This window comes from Pongo pygmaeus, chromosome 13 (assembly GCF_028885625.2).
Source record: "Pongo pygmaeus isolate AG05252 chromosome 13, NHGRI_mPonPyg2-v2.0_pri, whole genome shotgun sequence".
Taxonomy (NCBI): domain Eukaryota; kingdom Metazoa; phylum Chordata; class Mammalia; order Primates; family Hominidae; genus Pongo; species Pongo pygmaeus.
The window spans coordinates 104,825,259-104,850,485 of NC_072386.2; the positions used below are offsets into that span (position 1 = coordinate 104,825,259).

Sequence of the window (25,227 nt, forward strand, 5' to 3'; positions counted from 1 at the left end):
CATGACAAAGTGAGATTTATCCTAGAAATGCAAAGCTGGTTCAACTGTTGGAAATCAATCAATGTAATACACCATATTAATAAAATAAAGGACAAACATTATACAGTCATCTCAATAGATGCAGAAAAAGCGTTTGACAAAATCCAACACCCTTTCATGATAAAAACACAACAAACTAGGAACAGAAGGGAACATCCTCAACCTGATAAAGAATATCTATGAAAATCCCACAGGTATCATCATATTTAATGGTAGATGACTGAACACTTCCCCCAAGATCAGGAACAAGCCAAGGATGTCCACTGTTACCACTTCTATTCAATTTTGTACTGAACAAAATTAGTAGAACTAATAAACCAAAGTTGCAGGATATAAGATCAATACACAAAAAATATCGTTTCTATATATAACATACAAACATCAATTATATTTCTATACGCTAGCAATGAACAATTCAAAAATGAAATTAATAAAACATTTACATTTATAATAGCATCAAAGAGAATAAAATAGGAAGAAATCTAACAAAAGAAGTGCAAGAAGCTGGGCATGGTGGCATGTGCCTATAGTCCCAGATACTCAGGAGTCTGAAATGGGAGAACCTCTTGAGCCCAGGAGTTCAAGTCCAGCCTGGGCAACATCTCAAGACCCCATCTTAAAAAAAAAAGTGCAAGACATGTTCACTGAAAAATTCAAAATGTTGATGAAATAAAAGAAAACCTAAATAAATGGAAAGATATCCCATATTCATAGGTCAGAAGACTTAGTATGGTTAAGATGGCTGTACTTACCACAAACAGAGCTGCAGATTAAATATAATCCCTGTCAAAATCCAAGCTGACATTTTAACAAAATCTGACAAATTGATCCTAATATTCATATGGAAATGCAAGTGGCCCAGAATAGCCAAAATTTTGATCTTTAAAGAAGATCAAAGTTGGACAACTCACACTTTCCAATTTCAAAACTTATTACAAAAGTATAGTAATCAAGACAGAAATAAAACCTCACATTTATGTCCGTTGTTTTTAACTAGAGTGCTAGGGCAATTGAATGGGAAAAGAATTTTTTTCAATAAACAGTGCTGAGACAATCACACAATCACATATCACATACCAAAGAAGTAAGTTGGACCTCTGCTTCACACCACAGGCAAAAATTAGCTAAAAATGAATTATAGACCAATGCAAAGGCTAAAACTGACAACTATTAGAAAACATAAAAACACATTTTTATAACCTTGTGTTAGGTAATAGTTTCTTAGATATGACACCAACAAAAGCGAAGTACATAGATAGGACTTCATCAAAATCAAACACTTTTGTGCTTCAAAAGGCACCATCAAGAAAGTGAAAAAACTCACAGTAGGGGAGAAAGTATTTACAAATCATATCTCTGATAAGGAACATGTATCTCTAATATATAAAGAACCCTTACAACTCAAGAATAAAAAGACAATCCAAATTTAAGATGGACAAAGTATTCAAGTAGACATTTTTTCCAAAGGAGATACACAAATATCCAATAAGCATTGATAAGACAAATCAAAACCACCAAGAGAACCACCAATAGCTCAATAAAGCTATTATCTTTTAAAAATGAACAGGTAGAATTTAGATTAAATAGGACCCTCCCGAAGCCTGACCCCTCAGCCTACCTCCATCAGCACTGGGTCTTGACCTGCCTGGTCTCTTTGCATCCTTCCAGCTCCTTGGGAGGGAGATGACGTATTATCCTATTTTACAGATAAGGAAACTGAGGCTCAGTAAAGGGAGGTGACCTGCTCCTGGTCTTATAAGGCTAGGAGATTCTAATACATGGCTTTCTGCTCATGAGCTTGAAGGCCAAGCCCCAAGAATGTGCAATAATGGCAGGCTCTTCTGTCCCCAGGGGCCCCCAGCCCTCCCTTCTTGGCTCAGACCCCAGCATCCCCCCTTGCCAATTGCTCTCTTAACCCTTTACAAGATTGGGAGCAGAGGTCAGGAGAGGAGGCCAAAGGTTCCTGGACTCGTTCACACTGGATTTGAATCTAGCACAGTCCACAACATGGTGTCTGTGTGACTTTCAGCAAGTCCCTGCCCTCTCTGAGCCTGTTTCCTCATCTGTGAACAGGGGATATGGTGTGTCCCTGGGTTGATGTGGGAGCATGGAAGTGTGGCGGTACAGGCAAAACATCCGGCACCTAACAGGCCCTCAGCGAACTGGGTTATTTTTAGTTTTTAGGGGAATCCTTCCTTAACAGAGCTTTTCAGAGCTGTGGGAGGAGGCTGCAGGCCCTTTTATTCTGTCCCTTGAAGACCTGGGACAGGAGCTCCTGAGTGTGGCAGAGCCTCCTCTGTGGAATCCCTGAGCCGGGCTCTGCTTTCTCATCTGACGGAGAGCACAGGCTCCCCTCGGAACCCAGGCGGACTGGCATCTAGTTTGTGAGCTGTTCACACTCATTTGATCGCCTCACGGAGGAGTCACCGATATCCCTGGAGAGGCTGGGAGGGAAAAGGCAGGTCCTGAGGTCCCGGGTGGCCGGCGGGACATGCTGGCCATGACCTCACTTGCTCCATCACTTCCTGTTCTCCTCGCAGGGCGACTCTGGCGAGATGGGCTTCCCAGGAATGGCAGGTATCTTCGGACCCAAGGTACGGACTCCCACTGCTCACTTTTCCTGTGGGGTCCCATCCATTCACCCCATTCATTCATTTATTCATTCAACAAATATTTATGGAGCACTGAAAACATTGGCTGGAAAACAGCCAGAATCAGGCATGAACACCCTCATCCCCCAGTACTCCAGCAGATCTAGGTTCCAAGCCCAGCTACACAATCACCTGCTCTGTGCCTTGCAAAGTCACTTAGTCTCTCTAAGCCTTGGTTTCCTCATCTATAAAATGGGAGCAATGACAGTAGAAGACTGTTGCAAAAATAAAGACCAGAGGCGTATGCCACACAGCACTGAGCCAACACACTGCTGGTACCTGCTGAATAATTGTAGGTGTTTCTTACTCCTTCTGGGGCCTCTCAGGTGAGGCCTCTCTTGACAGGAAGGGCAAAGGTTGACAGACCCCAGGGGTGAGGGAGCTATGGGAGCCCTTTACCCAGTGGCTGCCAAGTACAGACAGCCCTTTCTCTGCCTCCCGCAGGGCCCGCCTGGAGACATCGGCTTCAAAGGCATCCAGGGCCCTCGGGGGCCACCTGGCTTGATGGTGAGTTCCTTCCCTGCTGTCGGAGCAGAGATGATTGTTCTAGGCCCAAGGTTGGCCGGCCATCAGCTGGCTGGACACCTGTCTTCGTCCTCCTCTCGCTCCTTGACTCATGAGCCCTTTCTGCCCACAGGCCTGGTTCCCACCTTCACTCGTGCCGTTCCCGCCAGCTCAGCCCCCATCCTTCCCCCCTTTCACTCTTGCCCCCCTCGCCCCACTCTTGAAGCCCACCCCTAGGCACACAGGAGGGGCTCAGGAGATGCATGGCCTGGGCCTGCTTCAGATGGTCTCCCTTCCACTCCCTTGCGACGCTCGGGCTGCCCTCCACCCGCCTCCCCGTGTCTGTTCCTCAGGCCCTAGAACAAGGACACACGAGCCTTTCTGTCTCCTTTAGGGAAAGGAAGGCATCGTCGGGCCCCTCGGAATCCTGGGACCTTCGGGACTCCCGGTATGTGCGGGGATTGGGCAGAAAGACTCCGGGGTCCCCTTGCCTTCCTGGCTCCAGATTGTCTCTGAGACTCAGTGCCAGTCTGAGCCTCAGTTTCCCCATCTGGAAATGGGGCTTCCCCTCTGGGCCCTGTCTCACTGGGCCATGGTTTGTTGCAGGGTCCGAAGGGTGACAAAGGCAGCCGTGGGGACTGGGTAAGTGGATGGGCTGGGGCTGAGGGATGCAGCGCTGCAGGGGCGGGGGAGGGGTGGGCTCCCAGGATGGGGCCATGGCTCAGCCAGGTTCCCTAACTCTCTCCCCTGCTTCTGTCTCCCTCCAGGGATTGCAAGGTCCGAGGGTGAGTGGGCTGGGCATGAGGGCTGTGGAGCGGGGCGTGGGGCGGGCACCCTGCGTTCTCCTCCCGGTGGTACATTCTCTCCCTCCGGACCTCCGTCATCCCGTCTGTGCCAGAGGAACCATTGTCCCTGGGTCCCAGGTCTGCTTGAGGAGGAACTGGGATGGGGAGAGATGAACACCCTGTGGACCAGGGCTCACTCTTCTTCTCTTGTTCCCCCAGGGTCCTCCCGGCCCCAGAGGGCGGCCCGGCCCCCCGGTAGGTAACTGAGTGCTGGGTGCATCTTGGACTCCTGGGGGGTTCCTTTGAAGGAGACTCAAGGCTTCACCGGCAGACTAAGCCTTGACCCTGAACCCCACAGGATTCACATGCTTCTTATAGCCCACAGACTCCTAGGAGAGTATAGGGCATCCCCCGAACATTCACTTTTGCCTACATGGGGTAACGCCTAGGGGCCAGGCCTCCAGAAAAGCATAGACCAGCCCAGTGGGGCCCACCAAGCCTCTGGGAGAGCAGAGGCCAGCTTGGCAGGTCCTGCATGCTTTGATGGCCTCCCCGGTCTCCTGACACCCTCCCAGATTTCCAGCACACTGTCCCTGTCATTTGACTGACCCGCTCTCTTCTTTTGCAGGGTCCTCCAGGGGGTCCTATCCAATTGGTAAGTTGGAAACATTCTCTTTTGCCTACTTGGGGTAAGGCCTAAGGGGTTTGGGGGAAGAGGCTGCTGGCCCTCTCTGGCCCTGGTGGCTAGAGCCCTAAGCTGGGTCTAGGGATGCCCATGTCCTTTTGTCACTTCATACTGGAGACTTGGACCAGGAAGCAACAGAAAGAGCCCTGGGCCGGGAGGCAGGAAACCTAAGTTTTTGATGTGCCCCTGACTGAATCCGGGAAGATGCTCCAGCCACTGGGTTCGTGGCCCTATCTGTGTACTCCATACACGTGGGCTGATTGCAAGGGTCCGTACATCTCAGATTCTGAATCCAAAGAGAGCTGGGGCCGGGCGCGGTGGCTCATGCCTGTAATCCCAGCACTTTGGGAGTTCGAGGCGAGAAGATCACCTGAGGTCAGGAGTTCGAGACCAGCCTGACCAACATGGTGAAACACCGTCTCTACTAAAAATATGTAAGTAGTTGGGTGTGGTGGGTGGCACCTGTAATCCCAGCTACAGGAGAGGCTAAGGCAGGAGAATGGCTTGAACCTGGGAGGAGGAGGCTGCAGTGAGCCAAGATCGAGCCACTGCACTCCAGCCTGGGAAACAGACCAAGACTCCGTCTCAAAAAGAAACAAAAAAAACAAAAAAAACAAAGACAGTCAGGCCAGGGGGCAGACTGGGGCCCCTGCATTCCTCCCTGTTGGCCACTGTGGCCCTGTCCAAGAGCATGACTCCTCCCAAGCCCTGTGACGAGTCCATTCGCATTTTACTATTGCACAGTGGCTACACGACTATTACCATCAGGCCCCGACAGCATCCCAGGGCACACCCTCGAGGAAAGACTGAATGGCCCAGGAGCCCTCGAGCCATACGTCACTCAGAACCTCTGCTCTCCTCATGCCTGCTCTCACTGCCCCTCCCTCTGCACCGTCCTCAAAGACAGAGTGACAGTGCGGGCCTCTCCTCTGCAGCCTTCCCTTGTCCTTCTCATCAGTAAGAAAGGCAGGAAAAGGAAAGTGAAAAGATCCAGGAAAAACAGAAAATTAGAGAATTTTGCATTTTTTTGAATAATCACTACTAATGCTAGTTGAGTGCTTGCTCAATGCCAGATACCATTACAGGTGCTTTTCTTTTCTTTTTTTTCTTTTTTTTTTTTTTTTTGAGACGCAGTCTTGCTCTGTCTCCCAGGCTGGAGTGCAGTGGTACGATCTCATCTCACTGCAACCTCCTCCTCCCAGGTTCAAGCAATTCTCCTGCCTCAGCCTCCTGAATAGCTGGTATTATAGGCGCGTACCACCACGCCCAGCTAATTTTTGTATTTTTAGTAGAGACGGAGTTTCACCATGTTGGCCAGGCTGGTTTTGAACTCCTGACCTCAAGCCATCCGCCTGCCTCGGCCTCCCAAAGTGCTGGGATTACAGGCGTGAGCCACTGCACCCGGGCTACAGGTGCTTTTCATGTATTCACTCATGTGTTCCTTTCAGCAGTTCTTGTGAGGGAGTTTTATTATCAGGTCCATTTTCAAGATGAAAGAACTGAGGAAGAGAGTTAAGCAGCTTTCCCCAGATTATGCAGTTAGTAAGTGGCAGGTCTGGGATTTGACCCTGAGGAGTAGCCCCAGAGTCCCTGGTTCTGGACCCCAGGCCTCAGCTTTTGCTGTTTTCGTGGCAAGACCACAGCTATGTCTCTGCCAAGCCCAGTGGTAGGGTTGGGGGTGCAAAGTTATATTAGACCATTAAAGTGCGAGCCAAAGGAGAAACACGGGGACTGGGGGCATAGAGAAAGGGGGCCTCCCTCTTCTTAGCCTGGAGTCAGAAGCTTCGGGAGAGGCTTCCCATCGCAACTGACATCTACAGGATGAGTCTAGGGCAGGTTTTCTGAGACACAGTGCAACTGACATTTGCATAATTCTTTGCTGTGAGCGACTGTCCTGGAGGATGTTTAGCAGAATTCTTGGCCTCTAACCACGAGATGCAAGTAGTACCCCCTCCCCCAGCTTGAACAACCAAACTGTCTCCAGATATTGCCAAATATCCCCTGGGGGGCATTGTCGCCTCTCCCTGAGAACCACTGGTATAGGAGATAGCCAGATGGTGCATTGAAGGGAGCAAGAGGTCCTCCAGGCAATGAGAACAGCTTGTGCAAAGGCCCCATGGCCAGATGGAGCACGGCATTTAGGAACTTAGAAGTACTATAGTGCGGCTGGTGCCAGAGCACATATGAGGGAGAGGAAAGAGACATGGCTCAAGACCACAGTGTTCAAACTGGGTCTTATAACCATGTTGAGGAGTCTGAACTTAATCCTGAGGGCAATGGGGAGCTATTAGTACCTGGGGAAAGGGAATGGCAGGGTCGGCTTTGACTGTCTGCAAAGAGAGGAAGGACCGAGAGTTCTGCAGAGGGCATATGACTTGGCCAAGATCCTGCCAGGGAATGTGGCCCTGGGGCTCCTGCTTGATGGGTGTGCAGAATCCTGGGGGGCCACAATACATACCCTGTCTTTTCCTTGCCCAGCAACAAGATGATCTTGGGGCAGCTTTCCAGACGTGGATGGACACCAGTGGAGCACTCAGGCCAGAGGTATCTCCAGGGGCTCTCCCCATGTGGGATCCCTTCCTGGGAGAAACACAAATAGATAATGGCCCACATGTGGTCAGTGCCTTCCGTGTGGCCTGCATGGAGCATTCCAGAGTCCTGGTCTTGGTGGCATCTCGCATCCACAAATGGGCGTTTGTACTGAGGCTCAGAATGGGCAGTGAGTCCAAGGTCCCATGGCCAGTGCAGGCAGAGCAAGGCCAGAAACAGGCCCTGAGCCCTTGAGCTTTCTCCGGAGGCCTCTCAGATTCTTCAAGCTCTTGCTGGCTGGAGTCAGGGGGAGAAGCTTGCCTGGGCCCAGAGCCTACAGCAGCTTCCCAGGGCTCACCCCCATGTTTCTTCAGGAGTAAGAAGCTCATGGTTAGCCCATGGGGCTCTGCTAAGAACCTGGCCTGTGATCAACTCAGCTGTAAGACTCCAGGCTGAGAAGGGAGTCCCATGTCCTCTAGTCCAGCATTGGTCAGGAGCCCCCTTTGCAGCCTTGCCTCCTTCACATGACAGAGAACTTACTGCCCCCAGCTCAGACCTCCTGTGAACATTTCTGTTTGTTCCCTGTGCTGGATGCTGAGACAGATGGATGGCCAGTCACAGCCTTGACTTTCAGAGGGCTCACAGTCTAGGGTGGAGGACAGCATGGATGAACCCCTTACCATCCATCCGGGGAGGTCAGTGGAAAGAGAGGGGGACACTCAGGATCTAGTGTGGCTGGAGAAGGGAAGCGTTTCCTTCCATCCCTAGAGGCCAGTGATGCCGCACAGGAGAGCGCTGACCTGAAACATCCTTAACATGATGAAGGAAAGTGGCTCCGTTTATCAAGCACCTCCTACCCACTCTGCATTGCTGGTAGAATAGAGGCTTATTTCTCGTGCACATAAAAGTTAATTGGCTTGTTGATGAGAGATCTTGGCTACCTGCCAGGGGCTCTGCCCTCTTCCTCTCCCACACATGGTCCCCAAGGTCACTCCACACCAGGGGGAGGCACCACCGGGGAAAGACAGTGTAGAGAATTGTGCAGGAGGGTCTCTAGGCCAGGCCTCTATGGGGCTGGCATCGCTCCACTTCCATCCCATTGGCTAGAGCACAAATAAGGCTGGAGAGGTAGTCTGTCCAGGCAGAAGAAATGGATTGGTTGAGCGGCTGCTGGTCTCTGACACATGTCCACACATGCATGCACACACATGCACACGCACACGTGACCTCCGCCACCCCCAGTGGAAGGAGGGTTTATTTAGCTCTGATTTGTAGCTCTGGAAGCTGAGGCTTAAGGGAGAATTCTGGCCAGGGTAACCCTGAATGGCCAGCTGTTTAGCATCCGTGGTCCCCTCCTGCCCCCTAGTGGAGATCTGCTCCTTCTCTGAGCTGAAGTCCTCCTCCCAGCACTTGTGCCTGCTGGCCCCAGTCCCGTCTCCTGGTGCCTCACGGAGACCCTGGCTCCCACCCTAGGGGAGCCCAGTGGGGACTGTGTGACCCCCAAGTCAGCTCCCCCCAGCACCTCCCCTTCCTCCACAGACTCTTTGCAGATAGAGATTGGGGGCCGCCGCCAAGTGTCCCACGCACCCTCACCTACCTCATTCACGGGGCTCTGCCTGTCCCATATCAGAGAACATGGTCTGACCCTGAGCTCTTTTCAAGCGTCTGAGCCATCGTGATAGCCTCTCCTCCTGCACTTTGTCCCTGGCCCATTTTCTTATCTGCAAAATAAAGAGAAACCCAACCCGTGCTCTAGCCATGACCGTGGAACCGAGATATCTCCCAGGTCGTGAGAACCTGGGGCTGTGGAGGCTTGAACCCCTAGACCAGGACCCTAAGGTCCCAATGGCCACCCTCTCTTCATGACAGGGTTACAGCTATCCGGACCGGCTGGTGCTGGACCAGGGAGGAGAGATCTTTAAAACCTTACACTACCTCAGCAACCTCATCCAGAGCATTAAGACACCCCTGGGCACCAAAGAGAACCCCGCCCGGGTCTGCAGGGACCTCATGGACTGTGAGCAAAAGATGGTGGATGGTGAGAAGGCTTCCTGCCGGGGGTGGGTGCGCCTGGCGGTGGGGAGCTGGGGCAGGTGGAGTATTTGATTTCCGCCGCATTTTGGCTGAGTTTTTGTCCTCAGCAAGACAGATACACTGGCAGTCATTTATTCACTCAGCAGTCACAGAGCCTTACAATATACCAAGATCCGCATGCTGGGGATGACCATTTCAGTGCAAAGAGACAAGAGTTCTGGCAGAAAAAGCCCCTGAGGCTGTAAGAGTCCCCACCCCCGGGGCCCATCCTGTCACAGGCTCCCGGGTGAGCCAGGATTTTCCCCCTTTCTGAGCATGAGTACTCTACTCTCTCATCTGTGAGCTGATGTGGTGCTGTGAAGGACAAGCTGTGGAGCCAGACAGACCTGAGTTCCAATGTCAGTCCTGCCTCAGACTTGGTCTGTGAGCTAGGGCAAGCCATGGCCCCATCCCGAGCTGCCCTTGCCTCCTCTGCACAAGCGGCTGGGACTAGATGGCCGGTTGTTCCACTCTTGAGCTGCAAAGGTTTTGGCTTCCTGAGAAGCCCAGTGGGGAAGCCAGATGTGAGCAGCAGCGCTGGCTGTGGGGTGGGAGCCCTGACTCCCACCCTCCCCTGGCAGGCCCTAGGAGGAGCCCTAGGCCTCGAAGAATCCGTTCAACTAAATGATCCCCCAATCCCTTGTGCAAGTGGCCCAGCCTCTCTCAATGTCAGTTGTCTTCTCTGTAAAATGGATGCATCCCAGTAGCAACATAGGCAAGTACTTAGCCATGTGACCGCCCTCTGGGGGCTCTGCCAGTTGTGAGCTCTGCACAGAAGGTTTCCTTCCATCTTGGTTGGAGGAATCCCTTTTCCGCCCACCCACCCTGACTTCATGCTCACCTGGGGCGCGGCAGGTCACAAGATGCAGAGTCCATCTGCAGAACCAAGGTATGGGCTCATCCCCCAGACACATACATCACCTCCATCCCACGCTGCCTGCAGGTACCTACTGGGTGGATCCAAACCTTGGCTGCTCATCTGACACCATCGAGGTCTCCTGCAACTTCACGCATGGTGGACAGACGTGTCTCAAGCCCATCACGGCCTCCAAGGTACCCATCAGCTCCCACACTGCCCCCCCAGGCTGTCTGTCTCTATCCCCAGCCTGCCCTGGGCCACAACCAACCCAGGTTCTGTTCTGAGCTGTGCCAGTCTTACGGCATGCCCTTGGGAAAGTTATCGCCTCCTTCCGAGACTCAGTTTCCTTATCTATAAATTGGGAGAGAGTAGGACTAATTTGTAGCCACAAACCCTTTCGAGTCATATGATGCTGATGATTCTTTCTTCAAATGGAGTCTTCTGCCTAATATCTAAAGCAGAGCAGTTGGCCAAGCTGGCCTGGCTTGTGAAACCATGAATCATCAGCATGAAATAAAAGAGAAAACTAGTGTGATGCTCATCTGAAGCATGTTGCATGAATTGTGTATGCAAATACTTAACTCATGTTCAGTGCCTGTGTACCACGTGCCTGTTTCTGGGCTTAGCATTTTAGGTGGTACAGGGCCACTCAACAACAAACCAAGGCAGGTGGCAGCATGAGACCTGACAGCTCCCTAGCCCAGGGATCCTCAGTGGATTGTGGGTCTGTAGTTCCACTAAGCCTTCCGAATTTGGGGGCAATTTATGCCACAGTGAGAAGCTGCTCTGACTGCGGGGGAAAGGAACCCTCCCATTTCATCAGCCACATCCCCTGGGAGATGCCTTGTCCTGACTGGGTCAGACTGGCAGTTTGAGAATCTCTAGGAGAGGCAGCCAGCCAGTCGCCAGGTCTTTGTTGGGTCCCTATCATGTGCCAGGCCCTGAGCCAGGACAGGGAGGTCAGACTCGAAACTCCCCTGCGGCCAGAGCTCACAGTCCAGCAGGGACTTGGTGACCTCCACAGGCTCTCTTCCCTGGTGACTCGAAGGTTTTGGGATCACGCAGCAAACCTGCCTAGCAGAGGGGTGAGGCTGGAGTTGGCGCCTGGGTTGGCGGCATGAATGCCCAACTGGGTCACCTTCCCCATCAGAAACAATGGCAGGGAGAGGCCCTGGCTCTGTGTGGGAAAGCGCTGAAGCCATAAATCCTGCCCTGTTGTTTGTTCTCAGGTCTGCCATTTCCGGCAGCACCCCATCCCACCTCACAGGGATCTTGGGACTTAGGAAGGGCCTCGAAAGCACCTCTCATTTCCTCTGCACTCTATGAGTCTCTCAGTCTTGGGCAAAACCCTCTCCCTCACTGAGCCCCTGGATCCTAGCTCAGCCCAAAGACCCCCCATACAGTAGGGGAGTGGATCAGATGGCACCAAGACCTTTGAAGCTCTGGCTCTGGAGTCAGGCAGGCCTTTCCCACTTACGCAGCCAAGAACCTATGAGACCAGCTCACGCAGACCTCAGTTTCCCTGTCTATCAAGTGGGCACACGTCTGGGAGCATATCAGGAAGTGCTTGCCAGGAAGGGGCCTATCCCTGTTCCCTCCGTAGAGAGCCAGGGAACTCTCAGTGTAGGGGGTGTGAGGGGCAGCCTGAGCCGCTCACTGCCGTTGCTTCTCTACAGGTCGAGTTTGCCATCAGCCGGGTCCAGATGAATTTCCTGCACCTGCTAAGCTCCGAGGTGACCCAGCACATCACCATCCACTGCCTTAACATGACCGTGTGGCAGGAGGGCACTGGACAGACCCCAGCCAAGCAGGCCGTGCGCTTCCGGGCCTGGAACGGACAGATTTTTGAAGCTGGGGGTCAGTTCCGGCCCGAGGTGTCCATGGATGGCTGCAAGGTAACTCTCAGAGCCCCTCCTAGGCTCCTCATGTGGGGACAACTGGAAAAACACTTGTTTGCAAAAATGTGTTTCTAGTATAAGATTATATCTAACATTTTAATACTATAATATATTAATGTGATAGATATAATTTTATCTTTGTGTAATATAACAGTTTTCTAAAATCGTTTTTACTCACTGTCCTCTCTGGGAAGCTCTGAGGGGAGGTCTGGGCTGGTAAAAATTCTTCGGGCTAGTAGATGTTGTACTTACTTGCAAGGCTCTTTTAAAGAAGATATATTTCTTCTCCCTGCTCCCACCCTAGTCGGGCTAATTTCTTCTCATTATATTTTTTGGTCATTTTCAAATGCCCTGAACAGGGTGGGTTGTCAGGGGAGGGGAAGACAGAAAGTTGAGAAAAGGCAAAAATCAGTTTTATAAGACTGAACAACTAATAATACTACACAGTGTTCATGAGGATGTGGGGAAACCAACAATCTCGCATGAAGCTGTTGGAAGAAAATAAATTGGTAGAGGCTTTCTGGATAGCAGCTCTAATATATATCCAAAACCTTAGAAATGTACTTATTTTGGGGGTAGCTAAGCTATGAAGACACAAAGGCATAAGAATGGTACAACAGAATTTGAGGACTTGGGGAAAAGGGTGGGAGAGGGGTGAGGGATAAAAGACTACGCATTGGGTACCGTGTACACTAAAGAACTTATTCATGTAACCAAACACCACCTGTTCCTCAAAAACTTATTGAAAAAATAAATTTAAAAATATATATATATGAGATGTACTTGTTTTTTGGTCTAGCAATTCTAGAACAATCCTTCTAGAATTTGTTCTAGGGAAATAATTAAGAATGTGCACAAAGGTGTAGTTACGGTGATGTTCATGACAGCATAACTTATAAGAATAAAAAGAGTGGAAGCATCTAAATGTGCCATATAGGTCATTGCTACAGTGAAATACGGTATAGCCATTAAAAGTTGTGAGGAAAGATGGAAGGGAAAATGCCCATGATGTACGATGAGAATCATAATGGATGTACGTGTGCACTTTTCCTTCCGCCTTCAGGTCCAAGATGGCCGCTGGCATCAGACACTCTTCACCTTCCGGACCCAAGACCCCCAACAGCTGCCCATCATCAGTGTGGACAACCTCCCTCCTGCCTCATCAGGGAAGCAGTACCGCCTGGAAGTTGGACCTGCGTGCTTCCTCTGACCTCTGACCTCTTGGCCCCTCTAGGCCTCACGGAGGAGGGAAGAGGAAGAGGCAAGGGGAGGGTACTGAGGGGCAGATGGCTCCAGGAGAGGCAGCTCCTTTGCCCAAGGGTCCTTGGGCAGACCCCAGCTGTTGTCTGCCCAGTAGAAGTGGGTGGGGGTAGGAAGGGATAGGGTGTCCTTGGGAACAATGGATCCCAGCTTAGCCCCAAAGACCAACCAAAGAGCCAGCCAGAGTAAGCTGGACCTGCAACCCGCCTGAGCCCCATGGCCTCTCAGCTCTGCGGCCACCCCGTTCCCTCCCCAGCTTCCTGCCCAAAGAGCCCCACATTCAAGCAACTTGAGGGAAGGGGGCGTCTCGTCAGCTGGTCCCTGCTAGGGAGCTATTGATGTGCAATATTAGAAAGGAGACATGAAAAAAGGAGAAAAGGAAAGACAGAAGTATATATATATTATTTAAACAAACAAAAAGAAGGTGCGTTACTATTTTTTTTTCACCCGGGAAAGAGGTGAGAGGATGGGAAGGAGCAGCCAGGCGTGGGAAGCGGCGAGATCCTCGGGCTGGGGGTGCCCATGTTTGCTACCTCCCACTGTGAAATCGCTGGTGCTCGCAATTGTCTCTCGTAGTGTATGTGATTTTTTTAAGGAAAAAAAAAACAACCCTATTTAAGATTCTGAAGGTGCTACCATTATTTTGCCACAGACTTTGAAGAAACTTTTGGATGTGGGGCATCATCCGCATCTTTCTCTCTCCTCCAAATGACAAAGTTTGGGGAATTTTTGAATTTTCCTAGCATCACCCTTGTGCTCATCAGGTAATCTGCTAAGGAGGAAAAAAGAAAAGAAAAAAGGAAAAAAACAAAAAAAAGCAAAACAAAAACAAAAACAAAAACAAACCCTACCAGAAACAAGAAGTAGAGAGATTTACCTTATAACTTATGGACCTTGAAATGTCTGTCCTTTTAAGGCAGCAGGGAGGCCTGGGTGCGAAGCATGTTGGCTTGGCCCTTCGCGGTCCTGGAGGGAGGTGAGGCTGGCCTTGGAAGGCGTGTCCTGGAGAGGTCTTGGGTGAAGACTTGACCTTGAAGAAACCAATCACAAAAGCGGCGTTGTGTCGGGGCTAGCCTTAGAGGTGAAGCATCAATATGGAACCATCTCAGGAAGCCGTATCGCCTCTTCCGAGGTCCTCACTTCCAGGAGCCCGTCCTTGCAAGATGCAATCATCGTTCCTGCTTTTTCATTGTCATTAAATTCTGCAGAAACCCATTGTCATTAGCTCCAAGTGTAAATTTGGGTCAAGGAGACAGAATAATAATGGGAATCTCGGAGTTCGACACCATAGTGACATTCAGCGTCCTCTGAATTGTGCTACATCAGCGAACAAGTCGGCGCTTGAATTGGATTTTGAGGTTATTTTAACCATGGAATTATTTTTATAGAAGGGGAAAATGTATGTGAAAGTCTCTATTTGTGTATTTGTCTCCTAAAGTTGTGTCTCTTTGGGAATTGGATTTGATTTTTATTATTTAATACCTCACTTTGGCCCGTCCCCCTCCCGACACTTCTGTATCCTCGCCCCGCCGCCCCAGCCTGGACGCTCTGCGTGGAAGTGCATGTTTGTAGCAGCTCCGGCCTCATCTCAGCGCTCGGATTCCTCCTGCCGCCAGAATCCACTGGCCTCTGTCTCATTCTTGGATTTTCCTGCTGTCTTCGTTTACGTCTCTGTCCACATGTCAGTGTATTAAAACCCCAATGGGTTCCGTTTCTCCTTTTCCCCTCTGGATTTTAAATAAATATTTAAAACTGAGGCAATGGAATGACACGCCTGTGGTCCTGTGCTGCTTCTCAAAGCTCAGGGGGGCAGTTTCTGGCTGGGCTGGGACAGGGAGTGGGAGGAGATGCTCAGAGGATGTCCTCCTTACGCTGTAACAAATACCACAAACTTGGTGACTTCAAACAACACAGAACGGTCTCTATCGCAGTTCTGGAGGCCAGAAGTTCACACAGGCAAAGTGTTGGCAGGGCCACGCTCCCTCCAAAGCCTCAAGGGGAGGATCTTTCCTTACCTCTTCCCGCTCCTGGTAGCCCCAGTCATTCCTTGGCTTGCAGCTGCAGCACTTCGGTCTGTGTCCCTGTGGTGACACGTGTTCTGATGTGTCTCTCTGCTCCATCTTCTCTTTATGAGGACCCCAGTCATATTGGATTAGAGCCCACACTCATGACCCCACCTTAACTTACTTTCATCTGCAAAGGCCTTATCTCCAAATGAGGTCACATTCACTGGCGCAGGGGGTTAGGACATATCTTTTGGGGGGACACGATTCAACTCCTAACACACAGGGAGGAGGTACACTGAGGTTAACATGAGCAATTTGTTTTTATTATGATTGCGGTTAATTACACATAACATAAAATTTGCCACTGGTGATAGTACATTCAGAATGGTGTGCAATGTCACCATGATCTAATTTCGTATTATTTTCATCACCCCTAAAGGAAACCTGTACCCATTTTAGCAGTCCCACCCTCCCCCAACCCCTGGAAAATCACCAGCCTGCTTTCTGTGTCCACGGCTCTGCCTGCTCCAGACATTTTATATTACATTGGTGCCAAAGTAATTGTGGTTTTTGTCATTACCTCTAAATGGCAAAAACCGCAATTACTTTGGCACCAACCTAATACAAGTGGAATCATACAGTATGTGGCCTTTTGTGACCCCAGGCCTCTTTCACTCAGCGTGATGTTTTCAAGATTCGTCTGTGTCGTAACGTGTATCAGTACTTCATTCTTTTTATGGTTGAATGTACTCCATCGTATGGATAAACCACATTTTGTTTACTTACTCATAAGCTGGTGGATATTTGAGCCAAATTGGTGGACATTTGGGCTGTTTCTACCTTTGGCTATTGTGAATAATGCTTCAAAAGGAGTGATCCCTGCCTGTCACATTCTTGAGAGAAGTCACAATAGTACCTGCCACGGAAGAAGTGAGTGGGTGTGAGTCTGGGAGATAGGGTTGCCAGACTTAAAAAATATAGGATGCCCAGATGAATTTGAATTTCAGATAAACAATAGCTATTTTGTAGTACAAGTATGCTCCATGCAATTTTGAGGCTATGCTTATGCTAAAAATCTTTTTATTTGTTATTTATCTGAAATTTATACGTATCTGAGTATCCTGGCCTGGAGCCCACATTTCCTGACCCTTGTTTCAGATCTCTTTCTTCCTCAGCTTGTTCTTCCTTCCCTGGGACAATGAATGAATCAGAACTTTTCTGCCCTTCTCATTGAAGAGAAAGAACACATCACTAACAGTTGAGTTTGTACCCAGGATTTTATATGTTAAAAACTTGCAGCCGGGCGCAGTGGCTCACGCCTGTAATCCCAGCACTTTGGGAGGCCGAGGCAGGCGGATCACGAGGTCAGGAGATCGAGACAATTCTGGCTAACACAGTGAAACCCCGTCTCTACTAAAAATACAAAAAAGTTAGCTGGGTGTGGTGGTGGGTGCCTGCCATCCCAGCTACCCAGGCGGCTGAGGCAGGAGAATGGTGTGAACCCGGGAGGCGGAGCTTGCAGTGAGCTGAGATCGCGCCACTGCACTCCAGCCTGGGTGACAAAGCGAGACTCTGTCTCAAAAAAAAAAAAAAAAAAACAAAAAACTTGCACTGAGTATCAAGGTTATCAGTCCACATACAGCTCAGTTTTCTGCCCCCAACCCCAACTTCCTGCACTGCCACAGACAGTGAGCCCCAGAGCCACCCTGCCATGGTTCCACAGAGCCCAGGAGGCAAGGTCTGGAAAGGCATGGTGATCCCCACATCAAAAGCACGGTGATCCCCACATCAAAAGCACACCCTCCCATTTTACATGGAGGGCAACTGAAGCCCAGGGAAGGGCCTGTGATCACAGGTGAAGCCAAGGCAAAGCTGTGATTCAGGCCAGGCATAGTGGCTCATGCCTGTAATCCCATCACTTTGGGAGGTAGAGGCGGGTGGATCACCTGAGGTCAGGAACTTTAGACCAGCCTAGCCAACATGGTGAAACCCCGTCTCTACTAAAAAAAATGCAAAAGTTAGCCAGGCGTGGTGGCATGCACCTGTAGTCTCAGCTACTTGGGGGGCTGAAGCAGGAGAATCGCTTGAACCTGGGAGGCAGAGACTGCAGTGAGGCCAGATCATACCATTACATCCAGCCTCGGGGAGGAAGCTAGACTCCATCTCAAAAAAAAAAAAAAGGAGAAAGGCAAAGCTTTAATTCAAACTCATGACTGCTAACAGCACTGTTATGTGCATCAGATTCCAGAGCTAGCAGACCTGAGAGCTCCTTTGAAATGCAAATTCTTGGCCTCACCCCAAACCTACTGAATCACAGCCTCCAAGGATGGGATCAGCAATCTTTTTCACAAACCCCCTGGAGATTCTGGTGCGTGCTAAAGTCCCGAGAACCACTGCACTGCACTGCGCTGCGCTGCTTTCTAAGGCTGGAAAATGGTTTCAAAAACTTGGGAAGGGGAGGCAATACGAATGTTCTTTTTATTTCTTTGCCTGACAATCAGAAATAGAATTGAGCCAGAATGGCCCAGTCCTGAGGTCTGGCATACATTGTCACCCCTAGCTGTTCAAGAACGCTTCCCATTTTGTAGATGGGAAAGTTGTCACTGCAATGTCTGTTTTCCCACATAGAAAGCTCTGTGAGAGGCCAGGCGTGGTGGCTGATGCCTGTAATCCCAGCACTTTGGGAGGCTAAGGCTGGTGGATTATCTGAGCTCAAGAGTTTGAGACCAGCCTAGGCAACATGATGAAATATCGTCTCTGCTAAAATACAAAACATTAGCCGGACATGGCAACGTACGCCTGTTAATCCCAGCTACTTGGGAGGCTGAGGCAGGAGAATTGCTTGAATCCAGGAGGCGGAGTTTGCAGTGAGCCGAGATCGTGCCATTGTACTCCAGCCTGGGCAACAGAGTGAGACTCCATCTCTATATAAATAAATAAATAAATAGCAACCTCTGTGAGACCAGGGAACACATCTTGTTCTCTACTGTAGCTACGGAGTACTTTCAGTACTCAAACTTGTTAAACAGTTGCCATCAGGAACTCTCATCTTCATTTCCTCCACATGAGTTTATAGAGCACCTCCCTGGTGCCCAGTTGTGTGTGGGCACTGGAGGTACAGAGACAGATCTGGCAGCATGTCTGAGTAGCTCTGAGTCCTGAGTCCTGATTCCTGTGGATGCAGCTGGAGGGGTTGGGCCATGTGTGGTTAGGGGCTTGGAGAGGGGGAGGCCACGTGCCTGAGAGGGGGGAAAGGGGAGGTATAGTTGATGAAATCTCAGCAGGGAGAAGATAGGAGGTGACCCACTGTATTAGGGTTCTCCAGAGAAACAGAACCAATAGGCTATATTAAGGGATTTATTATATGAAATTGGCTCATGCAATGATGGAAGCTGACAAACCCTTAAGATTGGCTGCTGGCAGCTTTGAGACCCAGGAAAACCCGATGGTTCAATTCAAGTCCAAAGGCAGGGAAAAAACCTGTCCCAGCTTCAAGGCAGTCAGGCAGAAGGAATTTGCTTGTACTCAGCCTGTTTGTTCTATTCAGGCCTTCAACTGATTGGATGAAGCCGACTTACAGACACACCCAGAATAGTGTTTGGCCAAATATCTGGGCACCCTGTGGCCCAGTCAAGGTGATACATAAAATTAACCATCACACTCCTCAAGCTGAGGTTGAAAGAGAAGGAATAGTAGTGAGCCAGATGGCGAAGGGCACTTGGGGGAGAGGGAACAGTGCCTGCCAAGGCCCAGAGGTAAAGGTAGCACTGTGCATTTGGGAACAGTAAGTGGTCCCATGTGGGGCTACAGGAAAGGGTGAGGAGGCCTGCGGTATGGAGCTGGGAACATGACAAGTCACAGCTTTGCACAGATGAGCAGAGGTCTGAGTTGGCAAGTTGGGTTTGACCACCATGGGGCCCTGGAACAGAGCCATCCAGGAGGCAGCTGCCTGCGCTTCGAGGAAAGGAGAGAGGTCTGCACTGCACTCAGAGCTCTGGAGGCATCAGCAGCATCTGCTAGGCCTGGAAGACATGGGTAGAGATTGAAAAAGCCAGCAAAAAGGGCCAGAGGGGAAAGCAAGAGGAGCCATGTTAGAACTGTGACACTCAACGACTCTCGGCCTGGTGTCCAATCCCAGGTGGGCCAGTGAGGATGCTGGAGCTGGGCCAGCTCATTCCCAGCAGGGGCAGATAGGAGGTTGTTGGGGACAGAAGGAAACTTTTCCTAAACTGGCAGTACCCACAGTTCCCAATCTCCTGTTGCACAACTGAGTGTCAGGAAACAGTCAGGTGGACTGCCCAGGCTGGGCCAACTCCAGGGGAAAGCCCAGGCCAGCCTGTGTTTGCCCTGTTCACAATGAATCAAACCCTAGCTATGGTCACAACCCATAATGGCCAGCAGCTCAGGATTGGAAAAGAAGAGTGAGAAAAGGAGAGGCTGGCAGGCAGATTCCAGTTCCTGACTGGGACATGGCCCTGGGTAGGTCATTCTTTCTCTCTAGGCCTCAGTTTCTCTCTCTGCAAAATGGGGCCGATATGCTCTGCCTTTCTTGCCAGCCACAGAAAGGACTATTGTTCAATAATAGTAGAGTGAACGGTACGAAATAGAATAATATCCAATGCTTTTGGACCTGCAAAACCCAGTTTCATATGGTTCAACCCAAGAATAGCACCATTCAGAAGAACAATGGCTACAATTTCTTGTGCATGGACGGCACACCAGGTGGCACGCTCAGTGTGATCTCATGTGCGCATGTGCGTGTGATGCCACATTTTCATCTCATGCACAATCTCGTGGGACACATGTTGTAACCCTGGCTTTTCAGATGAGGAAACTGAAGTTCAAAGAGATTACTTAAGTTGCCCAAGATCACAAAACAGGATTTGAACTTGAGAAAATCTTTTTGGGTCTTTCCTCAGCCCAGACACAGAGTTCCCCATGAGGACAATTTGCTCGGCCTATGTATTCTCATGTGGAAGCAGGTCACAAGCTGGTCTTACACAGACCTTGGCTCTGGCCTTGATGAAGAAGGGTGGAATGTGACTTTTTCAGGAAATGAAGTGTTTCAAACAGGTACATTTCCCTGATGACCTCCAGCTCACCTGCTGTGTGACCTTTCCCATGCTGCCTCACCTCTCTGGGCCACTTTTTCCCTCATCTATATAATGGGGGGAATGTCCTATTTTCTTGACCCTAGGATAGACACGTTTTCACGTTTTGATGTCTTTAAGAGTGAGATGTAGCTTGCAATCACTGAAGTACATATGCAATGCAGGAGTCTTTCTTCCCTCCCGACCCCAGCTTGTCTGGGGGATGGTTAAACTGACAGCGATAGTTATTATAATCAGAAGACCCTTAGGAGCAAATTTATTTTATTTAACAAGCATTTTATGGGTGTGGTAGCTCATGCCTGTAAACGCAGCACTTTGGGAGGCTGAAGTGGGAGGATCACTTGAGCCCGGGAGTTTGAGACCAGCCTGGGCAACATAATGAGACCTCCCATCCCTATCAAAAAATTTTAAAAAACTTTAAAAAACCAAGCATTGCAACTATGTACCAATTTAATCCTCATAACAACCCAATGAAGTAGGTACCACTATTATTCTCATTTTACAGGTAGAGATACTGAGGCACAGAGAAGTTCAGCAACTTGCGCTTCACCACCAGCCTGTACTGCCTGCCCTGAGGCCTTTTCTCTCTCTTTTGTTTCTGCCTAACTTCTTTTGACATCCTGCCAGGGCCAGATGGAGGATAGGGCCAGACAAGCTAGAAAGGACTACTGAAAGCCTCAGTCTTTAGAGGCATTCAAGCATACCTGAAATGTTAGGAGATGGAGAAAACGGTACTGTGGTAGGGTGGGTGCCAGATGAGCTTGGAGGAATTACTTGGATAGTCTAAGGTGGAGAATGAGACCCCCAAGTGGCAGCCTGAGGGACAGTGAGGACGCTGAAGACCACTTACTCCCGCCGAGGAGAGGCACTCGGAAGCGCCTCTGTACTGCATTCACAGTGCACAGCTCCGCTTTGAATGGCAGTAGCTCTCCTTATTCACCCTCCCCCTACGCAGGCTGCACCTGGGATCTCTACACTCGAGCAGACGGAGACCCCAGACCATTGGCTTAAGTGCCTGAACGTTATAAATCAAAAGTATTTTAAATGAAGCTGACATGTTTACATTTAAGTTTTAGAAATTTAATTAATTATCCTAGCACTTTGGGAGGCTGAGGCGGGCGGATCACGAGGTCAGGAGATCGAGACCATCCTGGCTAACCCAGTGAAACCCCGTCTCTACTAAGAAAAATACAAAAAAAAATTAGCTGGGCGTGGTGGCGGGCGCCTGTATTCCCAGCTACTCAGGAGGCTGAGGCAGGAGAATGGCGTGAACCCAGGAGGTGGAGCTTGCGGTGAGCTGAGATTGCGCCACTGCACTCCAGCCTGGGCGACAGAGTGAGACTCCGTCTCAGGGAAAAAAAAAAAAAAAGAAAAAAAAGAAATTTAATTAATTAATTAAATCGTGTCCAAAAGATTTGTACAACTAAAAATTATTCACGAGGCTAGCATGCAGCCTCTACATGCCCATGTCAAGACCAGATTCAATTGGCCTGACGCAGTGACTCACACCTGTAATCCCAGCACTTTGGGAGGTTGAGGCAGGCGGATCATTTGAGGTCAGGAGTTTGAGACAAGGCTGGCCAACATGATGAAACCTCGTCCATACTAAAAATACAAAAATTAGCCAGGTGTGGTGGCGGGGGCCTGTAATCCCAGTTATTCGGGAGGCTGAGGCAGGAGAATTGCTTGAACCTGGGAGATGGAGGTTGCAGTAAGCCAAGATTGTGCCACTGCACTCCAGCCTGGGTGACAGAGCCAGACTGTGTCTCAAAAAAATAAAAATAAAAAGAATTAGATTCAGGCTGTATGTGGGCACCATCTACAGACATCAGACACACACATTTAGGAGTAATAATGATGCAATATTGCCAAATGTTTCTCAGCAACAATGTGCAACTGTTGCAAGTACTGTTTATTTCTAACTCAGGAGGATCTCTCTAACCACACACTGCAAGAAAATAGACTTTGTGTTTCTGGCAAAACAAGAGTTTTTTTTGTTGGCATTTATGCTGAAAGGGAATAGTTAAAATGTTAATTTGCCTTTTTTCTTACCTCTAAGTTCAAGTTCACTCAAATCCTCTCTTGAAGCAGCATCTGTCTCCTCTGTCTGCGGTGACATCATCCACGAAGCATCAGGACACTTGACCTGTTGTTTTCAGAGTCGAGTGCCGCATGTAGAGATTGTTTCCTGGGGCCTGAACGGTGCTGGTTGTGAAAGAGAATAATTAGTGATGTGGGTCCCCCTGTGCCAGTACCAGGCACCAGATCCCAAAGGACAGAGGTGCTTATCTGTTATTTAATAAACTGTTGTGTGTTTGTGGGTGGGTGGGTGGGTGTGATATGTGGGGCCCTCTAAATCCCTGGGCCCCAGTAGTCCAGGTCTAATGGTGGTGCTGTCCCCACACAATGCTCAGCGTCTCCTCAAAATACATGGTATCTGGGCTGGGCGCGGTGGCTTACACCTGAAATCCCAGCACTTTGGAAGGCCGAGGTGGGTGGATCACTTGAGGTCAGGAGTTCAAGATCAGCCTGGCAAACCTGGCAAAACCCTGTCCCTACCAAAAATACAAAAAAAATTAACCAGGTGTGGTAATGACACCTGTAATCCCAGCTACTCGGGTGGCTGGATAGGAGAATTGCTGAAACTCGGGAGGCGGAGGCTGCAGTGAACTGAGATCGTGCCACTGCACTCTAGCCTGGGTGACAGAGTGAAACCTTGTCTCAGATAGATAGATAGATAGATAGATAGATAGATGATAGATAGATAGATAGATAGATAGAGATAGATGATAGATATAGAGATAGATGATAGATAGATGATAGATAGATAGATGATAGATAGATAGATAGATAGATAGATAGATAGATAGATAGATAGATGATAGATAGATAAATGGTATCTGGAGTCTGTCCCCATCATCTCACCCCTGGACCACTGCATCAGCTCCAGCTGGTTTCTCAGGTTTAATCTCCTACCCTAGCCCTCCCCATTCTTCCCATTCAGGCAGAGCGATCTTTCTGAAGAACCAGTCTGGTTATGTCTTTCCAAACCCTTTTAAAATCTTTCCATTTCTCTCCAACACCTCCTAAGTCTAGTGAACCCCTCAGCCTGGCTTCCATGCCCTGCAGGCTCCATCTCCTGCCAACCTCTTCAACATAAAGTCTGGCCACTCCCACTTATCACGTGCTACAGCTGCACAGACCTTCCAGCTGCCTGATACACCCACTCTCTCACCTGCTCTCTTCCCTCTTGATAACTCCAGTCATTGTTTCAAGCCTCAAATTAGAGCAATGCAAATTCAAAAAACAAACCAAGCTGGCAAAAACACAAAAAAGAAAGGAAAAAAAAAAGGGACATTTCTGTTCTGAGAAGGATGGGGATAAGGAGACTCACTTGTGCATTGCCAAACTGACATTCAAAATCCTTAGTGCTTTTGGATTTGTCATGTTTGGGAGGAGGGTTTTTAAAACATCGGCTTTCTTGAGGTTGAATAAATAAAAGAAAATGCACACATTTTAGGTTTACTGTTCAATTAGTTTTTACAACTATACGTGTGTGTATAATGGCCACCACAATGACAACCTGGATCGTTGTCATCCACTTCAGTGTTCTCTCATACGCTTTTGCAGTCAAATTGCCCTCTTTTGCCCCTGGCAACCACTGATCTGATTTCTAAAATTATAGATTTGTTTGAGCTGTTCTAGAACACAACCATACAGTATATAAGCTCCTTTGTATCTGGCTTCTTTTGTTCAGCATAGCGTTTTTGAGATTCATCCATGGTGTTATATGTATCAACAGTTTAACTATTTTTATTGTTAAGTAATATTCGTTTGTAAGAAAATGCCACATTTTTATTTACCATTTTCCTGTTGATGGGCATTTGGATTGTTTCTTTCTTTTTTTTTTTTTTGTTTTTGTTTTTGCTTTTGCTTTTGTTTTTTAGACGGAGTCTTGCTCTGTCGCCAGGCTGGAGTGCAGTGGCATGATCTCGGCTCACTGCAAGCTCCACCTCCCAGGTTCAAGTGATTCTCCTGCTTCAGCCTCCCGAGTAGCTGGTACTACAGGTGCCCACCACCACACTCAGCTAATTTTTGTGTTTTTAGTAGAGACGGAGTTTCTCCATGTTGGCCAGGCTTGTCTCTATCTCTTGACCTCATGAACCGCGCACCTCGGCCTCCCAAAGTGCTGGGATTACAGGCGTGAGCCATGGTGCCCGCCCTTGGATTATTTCTAATTTTGGCTATTTTGAGCAATGCTGTTATGAACATTAATATGTAAGACTTTGTGCATAGCACATGGTTTTCTTTCCCTTGGATACTATGGTAATTTTAAAAGGGAAATTGGCTGCTCTCTGACACTTATCATCAGAAGAAAAATCACAATATGAAATGCTGTCAGATAGGCTGGGAGCGGTGGCTCATGCCTATAATCCAGCACTTTGGGAGGCTGAGGCAGGAGGATCACTTGAGGCCAGAAGTTCAAGACCAGTCTGGGCAACATAGTGAGACTCTGTCTCTACAATTTTTTGTTTTTTAAATTTAATTAGCCAAGTGTGGTGGTGCGTGCCTATAGTCCTAGCTACTCCAGAGGCTGAGGTGGGAGGATTGCTTGAGCCCAGGGGTTTGAGGCTGCAGTTGAGCTATGATTCACACCACTGCACTCCAACTTGAAGAGCTTGGAAAAAAAAAAAAAGTGCCGTAGACATAAAGGACATGACTAAGTAGGTTAGAATATAGTAAGCGGGCCAGGCACAGTGGCTCATGCCTGTAATCCCAGTACTCTGGGAGGCCGAGGTGGGCAGATCGCTTAAGCTCAGGAGTTTG

The 25,227-nt window shown here is 49.2% G+C and overlaps 1 protein-coding gene and 1 long non-coding RNA gene across 8 annotated transcripts in view; one reads left to right on the forward strand and one right to left on the reverse strand.

The window, feature by feature from the left end:
* The window catches only part of COL27A1 (collagen type XXVII alpha 1 chain), a 160,070-nt gene extending 145,021 nt beyond the window's left edge, over positions 1-15,049 (forward strand). For 4 of the 7 annotated variants that reach the window (XM_063649839.1, XM_054501615.2, XM_063649840.1 and 1 more), the window contains 12 exons: positions 2,580-2,633; positions 3,135-3,197; positions 3,589-3,642; positions 3,801-3,836; positions 3,962-3,979; positions 4,199-4,234; positions 4,608-4,634; positions 7,143-7,208; positions 9,063-9,231; positions 10,210-10,319; positions 11,802-12,020; positions 13,087-15,049. In XM_063649839.1, the coding sequence (XP_063505909.1) occupies positions 2,580-2,633; positions 3,135-3,197; positions 3,589-3,642; positions 3,801-3,836; positions 3,962-3,979; positions 4,199-4,234; positions 4,608-4,634; positions 7,143-7,208; positions 9,063-9,231; positions 10,210-10,319; positions 11,802-12,020; positions 13,087-13,233 (999 nt within the window). In that variant the 3' untranslated portion in view covers positions 13,234-15,049. Of the gene's footprint in view, positions 1-2,579; positions 2,634-3,134; positions 3,198-3,588; positions 3,643-3,800; positions 3,837-3,961; positions 3,980-4,198; positions 4,235-4,607; positions 4,635-4,947; positions 5,099-7,142; positions 7,209-9,062; positions 9,232-10,209; positions 10,320-11,801; positions 12,021-13,086 lie in introns of those variants that run through there. The other 3 variants (XM_063649841.1, XR_010123360.1, XR_010123361.1) reach the window with 3 other exon arrangements.
* A 3,514-nt stretch (positions 15,050-18,563) lies between these two features.
* LOC129044067 (uncharacterized) lies at positions 18,564-23,528 on the reverse strand. Its single transcript, XR_008504598.2, has 3 exons — positions 23,326-23,528; positions 22,453-22,605; positions 18,564-19,311 (listed from the first exon to the last, which is right to left on the reverse strand). It is a non-coding gene; the product is annotated as an uncharacterized LOC129044067 (long non-coding RNA).
* Between the last annotated feature and the right edge of the window lie 1,699 nt (positions 23,529-25,227).